This window comes from Pleurodeles waltl, chromosome 6, assembly GCF_031143425.1.
Source record: "Pleurodeles waltl isolate 20211129_DDA chromosome 6, aPleWal1.hap1.20221129, whole genome shotgun sequence".
Lineage (NCBI taxonomy): Eukaryota > Metazoa > Chordata > Amphibia > Caudata > Salamandridae > Pleurodeles > Pleurodeles waltl.
The window spans coordinates 362,020,412-362,031,329 of record NC_090445.1 but is presented as its reverse complement, the minus strand read 5'-3'; the positions used below and the strand labels follow the sequence as shown (position 1 = coordinate 362,031,329).

General features: G+C 40.5%; 1 protein-coding gene across 1 annotated transcript; it reads left to right on the top strand.

Moving 5' to 3' along the window:
• The first annotated feature begins 3,057 nt into the window (after positions 1-3,057).
• Positions 3,058-4,575, top strand: LOC138301561 (zinc finger BED domain-containing protein 5-like). The gene has a single exon (XM_069242077.1). It carries the CDS (start codon positions 3,058-3,060, stop codon positions 4,573-4,575), a length of 1,518 nt encoding a protein of 505 aa, XP_069098178.1.
• Positions 4,576-10,918: the final 6,343 nt, after the last annotated feature.

The following is a 10,918-nucleotide window of genomic DNA, read 5'->3' as shown; positions in this document are numbered from 1 at the left end:
GTCCGCGGACCCCCAGGGGTCCGTGGAACATTCCCAGGGGGTCCGCAGGTCTCGAGCATTTTCTTTCAAAGAAAACGAAATGCCCATGCGCCTTCACAGCACAATAGAGCTGTGAATGACAGCGCAGGGGTGGCAGGACCTAAATATGATCAAGCCAATCACCTTTCAGCTTTAGGTACAAGCTGAAGGGTGATCGGCCTTATTTTATTATCTGCCAGGCTCCGAGTCGTGCTCGTGCGGCAGTGTTTGTGTCCTCTTAGTTTTGGGCACAGCCCAGCCCATGAGTGTTTTGCTGCCCCCGTGCCCTCTCAACCTTTGGCCAGGAATTCCTAACAGCTGTGCCTCTTGTTCTGAGGCTAAAGAGCGTTCAGACACCTCGGGCCGGCAGGAAGGCAGACACTTTTCCTGCTGAGACGGTGGGCTTGAGAAACATGTGAGTGTTTGCCCTGGTTTTACATTTATTATTAATTATAAGAGGCGTGGGGACAGTTAGTTGAAAATTATTTTGGTATGAGAGCAAAAAGCCTAGTTTCAAAAGAAAGTGACATTTTTTTCATCAAGCTGCATTGTGAAATTTGTGAGAGCAGCAACATGTGTTTTTACTTTGTTTAGGCCAGGGCAGTTTATATCTATAAAAGAGATCCTGTTATAGTTTCTATAAATATGCACATTTGATCAGGGATCCTATTTAAATAAGCATTTTCAGCCATAAAAACAGTTGTTGACTACTAAAGGCGCTATACCTACATGTCTGCATTTAACTTTACAGAAAAAAAGCGTGTTGCACTTCCAGGCTGTCTCCGCATCAGCCTTTGCCCAACTGCAGTAGTAGACATTCAAATTACAGGGTAATTATTACACACATAACAAAGCCTCAAACTTCAAAATTAGATAATGGCTTTTTATTCATCTGTTTTTCATAATTATGTTTCTTTACTATCATGGATTCCCATTTTGATGCTCCAGCTTCTGATGTCCTTTTTTATTTGAATAGTTCACCTTGCTCTGACAGCATTTTCTTATCTTTAGAATAATTACCAGTTTAATATTTAATGCACCCTTTTATTGTCAAACACATTGGGATTGTGTGCTGTCACATAAATATGCAAAATAGATAAAAAAATAACCATATAAATAAAAAGAGCTGACGCAAAAACACTACATGTTTGGTGTCAATGTCGCATATCAAACGTGGTCTAATGTTAAAGAGCCTCCCACTTCAGTCAGTGACTTTGGTGTGAGATGTACACAAGATGACCATGACTGGAAGAAACCTCCATCTGGTGGCCATGTAGTGATAAGTAGAGACAAAACAAGCCTTTTAATGTCAATTTGTTTCATAGTGGTTTCCTCCAGAAAAAAGGAAAGACTTCTCATTGTAAATTATTTTTTGTAATGGAATTATAATTGTAATTATATAGTGCTTCATACCTCTGCTGTGCTGCTCAAGTACGTACCTGTAGCGTGCTACACCTGCAACCACCATTGGGCAGTGCTTGGTTGGGAAAATGTGAAACAGGACCGGAGAGACCTTTTATTCTACCAGACATTTCCCCACTGAGCTGGAGGCTGTTGTTGAACGTCCAGGCTGCCCCTGGCACCTCAGTCGCTTCCCCAGTTCCTCAATATTAATTACAGCAGCCACGGGAGGCTTAGAGAGAGAGAAAGAGGGAGCGATGGAGAAGGAAGGTAGAGAGAAAGTGATCAGAGAGGGAGAAGAGGAAAGAAGGGACTAGAAATAGAGAATGGATGGAACGAGAAAGAGCTAGCATGAGGAGACCATGGACGTGGGGCTGGTTTAAACTTTTTTGCATGACTGCTTTTGATTTCTCAGTCCTGCCCTTGTGGTAAGTTGCAGGTTGGCTTGTGGGATTTCTTTTTGTGTCATACGTAAGTGCCCAGAGTAGTGCGTTATCCTTTCTTGCATCATAGTGCTTATGTATGTGATGGTAGAATTAAATTGAAATACTGCACAGAGTCACTTTACATAAATTTAAGTGGAGCTCTAGAAATCAACCAAGGAGTAAGTTAGTGGCATGCCCTGAATACAGTCTGAGCACATGTTCTATTATAACATACTTTTTCACACCATTCTGCCCATTTATATGTTGCCTCATGGGGTATGTTTTCATTATAATATCCTTCATAAATCTAATAATTTTAGAGTAGACCTTCTTAAATGGTAAGTAGGTAAAACCTGCTAATTCATAGTCATTCAACCCTTTTGTGCAAGGAAGGGTCACCCTTACTGGGCTCTGAAATGAGAATGTGGATGTGCTGTTATTGGTGGGGGCAGGAGCCTTGTGCCGCTAAATAGACCACTGTATGCATACATGCCAATAGACCTGATTCAGGCTGTCTCACACCTGACATTGCCTTTGCTTCAATAGACTTAAATGTGGGAAATACATTCTCCCAAATATTTTTTTTATCTAACATGTTGGCAAGTATGTGCATGTATTTAACTATTCTCACTGTCACATCAGCTGCTTATGCCACGTCCCCTGGCTGCCAGCAAACCATACACAAAACTTCGTTGACACTCTGGTTTAAATTGACTCTCAACCTCAACACAGACAGGCAGTGTGTTGCATACAAATTGACTTTCTGAAGTGTTCTCACCTAACTCCAACCCTGCTCATATTTTCCCATACTGTTGTGGGAACCTCTCTGTGCAGTCAACAATGGACTACTTCCAAGATGGAGGCCAAATGAATGAGCTAGCTATGTTTAATTAAACTGAGCAAATGAAAGTATCTTAAAGCAGCATTCATAAGATTGTCATATCCATGCATATGATTTGCTAGTGTCCTCTGTCTTTTCCACAAAAGCAGTGCTGATACAGTGTTAAAATCTTCTTACTTGGGCAGCTTGATCTCTAAATGTCAGAGCATATGTAGTCTGGAAACAGCTGATGAGGGCAACCTGTAGTAGGTAAAGTAGTGAAGGTCTATTATGTGCGTTACCAAATAGCTTTGCTAGAAATTGATTTCATAACCGAATGTTGTGATTCAACAGACTTGTCATTTGTGGGTATCCTAAACAAACATAAGGACGATGGATCGATGGCTTAAACCTAAGCGGAAAGCCACTGAAGACATCATTGATGGACCATCATGCTCAAAACAAAGTGATTTAAGTCAAAAGAAAACAAAGTGTCGCAAATACGATGTTGAATATTTATCAATGGGTTTCAAATGTTCAGGTTCAGAACATGAACAACAACCACAATGCGTGCTATGTTATGAAATTTTGTCAAATGAGGCCATGAAACCTTCTAAATTACGAAGGCACTTGGAAACAAAGCATAAAGAACATGCTACCAAAAGCACAGAATTCTTCAAAAATAAAGAGCAAGAGCTCCGACAAAGTAGAAAAATAATTAAGAAAACTGCAATAGGATCATTTAAGGAAAATGCTCTTAAAGCTTCTTATGAAGTGTCGATGCTCATAGCAAAAGCTGGAAAACCTCATACCATCGCTGAAGAACTAACAGTACCTGCTGCTAAAGCCATGGTGAGTGCAATGGTTGAAGAGAAAGCAGCAAAAGATTTAGATTTGGTGCCATTATCTAACAACACTGTAAAAAGGCGAATTGACAAAATGTCAGACAACATAAAAGAACAGTTGATTGAAAGGATTTGTAAAAGTCAGTATTATAGCCTACAAGTAGATGAAAGTACGGACATAGCAAATAAATCTCATCTCCTGTGTTACGTTAGATACAAGTTTGAAAGGAACATTATTGAAGATTTACTGTTCTGCCGCTACTTGATACATACCACTGCTGAAGAGGTCTTCAGCACTTTCAATGAATTTCTGACATCAAATGGAATTCAGTGGTCCAAATGCATAGGAATCAGCACAGATGGGGCTCGTGCCATGTCTGGGAGACTAACTGGACTTGTTGCACGAATAAGGGAAATTAACTCTTCAGTTGTATGGCATCATTGTTGCATTCATAGAGAATCATTAGCCACTAAGAAGATGCCAGAGGAATTAAAAAAGGTCTTGAATGAGTCAGTCAAAATTGTAAATTTTATCAAAGCTAGGTCACTAAATTCAAGGCTTTTTGAGCAGCTTTGTCAGTCCATGGATAGTGATCATCGTCAGCTTTTGCTGCATACAGAAGTCCGATGGCTGTCACGTGGTAGAGTTTTGTTTCGGCTTTTTGAATTGAGAGATGAAATCAGGGTATTCTTCACTGAACTGGAATCTCCATTTGCACTTGATGAGCGCTTACATGACTATACTTGGTTAGCCATGCTGGCGTATGTGGCAGACATCTTCACTCACTTAAATGTACTTAATTTGAGTATGCAAGGAGTTGGCATCACAATTTTTAATGTCGAAGACAAGATTGAGGCAATGATAAAAAAGTTAGACTTGTGGGCTCGTTGCTTATCACAAAGAAATTTTGATTCTTTTCGAAACATGAAGACGTTCTTGGAATCTGCTGATGATGAATTAGAAAAAGAAGTCTTGGATTTTTTTATCCAGCATCTCCAAGATTTCGTCAGTACTTTCCACTTCCAGATGAAAGCAAAAATTGGATTAAAGATCCTTTCAATTTAGAGATTGACAATTTAATGGGGCTGACATCAGCTGAAGAAAATGGTTTGATTGAAATCTCCACAGGGAGTGCACTTAAGCTTCAATGTAAAGAAAATTCTCTGGTGAAGTTTTGGCTGTATGTACGAAAAGATTATCCTGAATTAACCCACAAAGCACTGAAGGTTTTACTACCTTTCCCCACCACATATTTATGTGAAAAAGCTTTCTCAGATCTTATGTACTTAAAAAATAAATACAGAAATCGCTTGGAAAATGTAGAATCTGATCTGAGGATATAAAACCAAACATTGAAAAGTTAGTCACCGAGATGCAGCACCAACCTTCCCATTAAAAGTTTTTGATTTTTGCATATTTTTCAATATAAAATAATAAAAGCTTTAGTAATTCGAGTATTTATTTGGTGTGTACTAGTTTGTGTATCTTTTGCGTATTACTGTTTTAATGTTTGAAATTTAAATCGTACAAATTGGTTGGGGGTCCCCGGCTTCCAGTACTGATTCACTGGGGGTCCTCAGGAGTCAAAAGGTTGGGAACCAATGGTCTAGGTCTATATTGTATTTATCTGCTAGGTTCACCAGTCTCTGGTGTACTTTGTTCACTTCTTTAGTTATCTTTGGGTACAGATACCTCAACTCTGCTTCAGTGTACAACTCTAGTCTGTTCACTCCCATGCTCCCTTCTACTAGCTCAGCTGCTTCCATGCCCAACCTCACAAAATTCAGGTACTCCTCTCTTTCGGATCGCTCTGCTGTTGCTGGAGTAGTCTGTGGTGAATTTAACTTATCCAACCATTCATTCAGTTGTTGCGCTGTTAACCCTTGCAATGAGATATTACCAGCCTACATCATCGGTGGCTGTGGTACATTCACGCTTGAGATCTGCGGAGTCAGCAGTCCCAAACCTGATTGTCTCATGGTATCTGGAGGAACTCCTATCGGACTGAAGTCCAACAGTGATCTAGATCTGTCTATTGTATGTTCCGCTGGAGTTATTCCTTGAGAGCTTCCTGTGAACCCTCCTCTTGTCACCTCTTGGATCATGACTCCCTGATCGCATACTCCAGGCTTCGCCTATGCATACAATGGTAATGGTGGACCAATTGCAATGGGTAAGGATATAGCGGCTGGCGACTGCCTGCTTCCCAAACCCTGTGGAGCATTAGCTCCCATATTCTGATTCATTATCGGTGCTGTAGCTAACTGCGGTCCTGTGCCTGAGGCATGATTCAGAACCATCTGTTGCTGTGCTTGGGGCAGTAAAAGTGGAGTTGGCTCAATCTGCACTAATTTCGGTCTCGTATATGCCGGATCAGACGGCACCATCAGACTCATAGTTGTCTCCAATATGGAGACATCAGGATAAAGCCTCTGAAAGGGTGGCAGCTGCAACTATGTATGCATCTCTGGAGCACTAGACACACTGACACTATGTACCTGAGCTGGCATCGCAACTGTTTTTGCCTGTGCTGTATTTGTGGTTCCCTGATTCTGTGTCGAACTTACAGGACCTTCGCTTGTACTTGGTCTATTATTATCAATGGCATAAGGCAGTGGTCAATCATGCAGCAACTGATTAAGGAACTCATCATCATCGGAGTCATCTGCCTCAGCCCAAGGCTTTTTATTCTCCTTTTCTTTGCTAGACCCTTTATCCGTCTTGCAAGTGGCTTTTCTTCCTTGTGTGCCGGCTTCTTGAGTTATTGCCTGAAACAGCTTTACTCCATCTATTATCTCCCTTCTCCACATCCTGTGCTCACTATCCCACCTAGCCTCCCCTAGTGTCTTTTCTGCCTTCCTCATTCTCCTCTCAAACTTTAGTTGCCGTTGACGTATGGCCATCAGCTCCCAAATTACTAATGCCTCAAACTGTGCTGGCCTCGGAGGCGGCTTTTGCTCAGTTAATGCCTTCCGCAAATTCTCTAGGATCATTATATTAAATGATCCGTTCTCCGGAACAGCCAAACTCCCATCCTTTTCTGTTAATTTGCACCATTGCTTTAGCCAAAAGACATGGCGCGACTCACCTCTCCTCCATCACGACGTAAGCTGGAGTATCCTCTGGCGGTGTAGGCTCCCCCACACTTGCGGTAATGTACACATATCCCCGTGCGTGACCCTTCTCACTAACCAACCTATTCCTGCGCGGCTCCAATGACGTCACACTTACACACACTGAGGCTGACAAAGTCTTGCGGCTTGTCTTCCTCACTCTCGATTTCACACAACTAATGCAATATATTGCGAGCACCAACAACACTCACATTTGCTGGTTTACTAGAGGAAGGGTAACACAATCGCTTCAGAGTTTTACAGAGATTTCACTTTAAGCCTCAGCCGCTACTCTCTCCTTCTCGGCTCCGGCATTCGCAAGCAAAATTTGAGCTGAAAATTTTACTCTCGACTTGCCAATGGGTTGTCCTAGTGCACTTTAGAACTCCCCAAATCTCCATTGAAGTTTTCATTCACTCACTTTGACTCAAACTCAAGTCAAATTGACACACCCGATTGACCTACTAAACCACGCAGATTACAACATAAACCATCAATATACTCCGGAATCTTATACCACGCAGGGTCCGTACATCATCAACAACCACGTGGCCAATTTTTTAGCACAAAGCGCCATTCTCACATAAAGTTTGCCGACTTCACTACTCTCATACTGCGGAGTACGCAAACTCCTACTAAAACATCACCTGGCCTAAAATACTCACAAACTTCACAATTCACCTGCGGTATACATAAGCTGTGCAAGCGCAAACCCTACATCACTCACACTATCACTAGAATGCCGAGAACATAACCAACTCACTTCGGCAAGCTCTGAGATTCCGGGGAAGTCATTTGGGACTTGGGGGCACATCATCTCTCCAACTTGCATTATCACAGAAACCATTTTCAAACAATGGTCCCTCGTCCTAGGGCCCCAAAGGGCCTAAACCGTCGTCTGCTACCAGAACTGATAACGCGTCCCAGCTTGGATAATTTACTTAAAATGGGACTCGTTTTAGGCCAATGAATCTTTTGACCCTGATTGGAGACTCCTCAGGACGAGATATCTATTTATCGTCCCAACTGATAAATCAATAAGCGAATCAATATGCACAATATCTAATCAATAAAACTAATCATTGATATTTAATAAGAATGAAACACACCATGACCTTTCGGCCATTGAATAACCACACAAATCTAGTAAGATTTTGGATATTTATTCCCTATTAGTTACAACCTACTAGCATATTCATTATGTCTCAATACCAATAAGCACATCAATAAATCTACAATATGGCAACTCGAATAAGATTTTATTAATGCAAAGATCATGAACATTAGCACAAAACACAAAGTCAACATGAATTAAACTTTAGCAAAAGTATTATTAGTACATTATTCAACAAAGCAAAGATACAGTCATTTGTCTATTTGCCCCCGATTTTGGTGAACTCCTTAACTAACCTCGAATTAGCATCAGCATGTTGGGCTTCATGCAAAACAATTTAGCAACACGAATTTAGAAAACATCTAGCTATGGTCTCTATCAAAAGAGCAGTTGGTACCTAGAAAGAAAAGGTAAACAGACAATTACAATATATCATCAGATAGTTACCCATCCAAATGGGTCAGCATACAGCGTCATTCTTCGTCCTCAGGACATCAGTCGATTCGCCATAAGCCAGGATAGAACTGGCAAGTTTCAGTAGGGCATAACTAAGTATAGGGCTCTTCCCTCATAAGGAGGAGAAGTAAGCACTAGGCAGGGAATAGGATAAGGATGGTTTAAAGTATCAGACAAAGTCTCTCAGAGTAGCAAGGAATGGCTAAGAAGAATAATGGCTTAAAGAGTGGAAGAGTAATGGCAAGTAATGGCGAGGAAGAATGCTCGGTAATGGCTGATTTCTCCTTGTGTCGCGTTGTTATATCAAATTTGTTGAACAAGTCTCTAATTTCCCATTGGGCAATATTTGGTGCATCGTTATTTCTGTCCAATTATCCTTCAAACACCTTACTAGAATTTTCACCTAACACAGTTCTCATGTAGTCTATTGGCTCCTGTGATTGACGTCTTCATCGGGTGGAATGTCAAGTAAGAAAAGTTATACTTGTTGCTCCAGTCAGTAGTTCCATTGTCTTCCCCTAGTCCAGGCGACCTTGCACCTGTTGCAAATTACACTGTTGCATTCGGCAAGAATGTCTCCTTAAGCAAGTCGGGTCCCATGAGAAAGAATTTACTACAGCTACACACACACATCTCCAGCTTCTGGAAAAGTACAGCTTTGTGTCCTTCAGGAAAGCAGCACATTGCACATTAGAAAACCACAGTTAGTATGAGACCAGGCAGCTAGGCCCAGACCCTTAATAACTAAGGCCTAGTGATTATTTTAGCAAAACCTTAATACATAATTGTTAATGCTAATATAAAGTCATACATAACTACATTGTTAATACATCATTAGTCAGTTTCATTAATCATCGCATACATTGGCGGCCACTCCCCGTGGGCACATTTCAACGCGTTCATTATTTCTACATTAAAACATTTAACATTTCTATGCGGCTTCACTACACATTATATTGCAAGCTTTTCATATTAATATTAATTCTAAAAGTCACACTCCAACAATCCCTCCTCTGATGACTCTTGTCATCACACAAGCTTTCCTTTACAATTTCATCTTATAATTCTCTCATCTCAATTTCTTCCCTCAACTTTCCCCATTCTAATTTTGCTCTGAACATTTTCTCCCTTTTTTCTTCCCTCCTCTTATTATTTTTCACCATTTTCAATGTAATTCTTTTGCTAATTTTGCATGACAGCCATAATCCAAATAGACAAGCTAGAACAATTAATATTCCCTGTATTATTTTTGCCAGCATCCCATGCCAAATATTACTAAACCAACCTCCCACTTTAGCAAGTCCTTTTCCAACCTTTTCCCAAACTCCTGGCTCTTTGAGTTCCTTTAAATCTGTACTATCCCTTGTTAGGTTAGTAAGCATATGTCTAATCTCGTTACTATTATCAGGTATGTAAGCACAACAATGACGCTCATTAAGCATTTTACAAACGCCGCCATTTTTCGCTAAAAGAATGTCTAAAGCAAGCCTGTTTTGAAGAGTCATAGCCCTCTCCGCAGCAAGTTCAGTATCCATCAGGTGTATAGCCCCTGTAAAATTTGTAAGCATGTTATCCACAATAGTAGACAACTTTCGAATCTTTATGGAGTTTAAGGTAACTCCCACTGAAGGAATTATCGCCCCAAATATGTCTCCTACTACACCAGCAGCAGTCTCTTTCCCTTGTCTAGTACGATGTAATTCAGACAATTTCTCAAATCCTCTAACTGATATATCTTTGGGAAAACTATCCCCAAATAACATGTCCCATACCATCCCTTTGGAAGACGGTAATAAGCATTAAGTCCACATACATAATAGATCCCAGGGATTGCTGGATCCTGTCCATTTAACATGAACGACCATTTACTCTGAAACAAAAACACATGCTTACATTCACTTGTTCCCACAAACACATTGTCATAATATGACTTTGGTTGCGTAATGCAAAGCTTCCCTATGTGTAGTGCATCTAAAGCTAATTTCCCCTGTTCCCTAACTTCACTATAACTATCACTACTAATAAAAGCTCACTGCTGCAATCCTTTCTCTAATTTCCCTTTCAAAGCCCTTCTTCTATATTCTGTGTGATCCAGAAAGCTTTTCTCTACAGGTGAAGCAAACAGGTCAAATTATTGCGGTGTGCATAAGATGTCAATGTCGCTTCAAATAACCCCTTAACTAATTTTATGCTATAGTATTTAGCTACACTATTCAAATCCTCTATGATAGGCACATAAGAAAACACAAGATCATGATTCGAATAAAAGTACTGAATCTCTTCCTGGTTATAGAATCGTGGTAGTAACAGACTATAGCTTATCCCATAAATTAGAGGCAAACTATGGTAGGTAACTCCCTCTTGTGCTGAAACAGGAATCTGTGTACACACATAGCAATCTTTTGCATCCATAGTATCAACATACTCACTCAGCAAGCGATAGAAAACATTAGTGGATAGTTCCCCTTTTACGCTAGTTCCCTCATGCAAATATCTTTTGTCCTGCTCAAACGTCTCCCAAGCTGTTAGTGTAGCAGCGGTCTCAGGAATTGGAGCATTGTTAGTCTCACTCTTATCCACTAATGGCATACCCACAATCACAACTATGATGAATACCACACATACAACACCTAAAACAACACCCAAACATTTGCAATGCCTACTTCCTCTATTACCATTTCTAGTGTTAGCCATGATCTGTAAAGAATCAGAAAGCGAAGTAATA

Coding starts and splice junctions, on each gene's coding strand:
- LOC138301561 (XM_069242077.1), top strand. CDS start 3,058: ATGGATCGATGGCTTAAACCTAAGCGGAAAGCCACTGAAGACATCATT.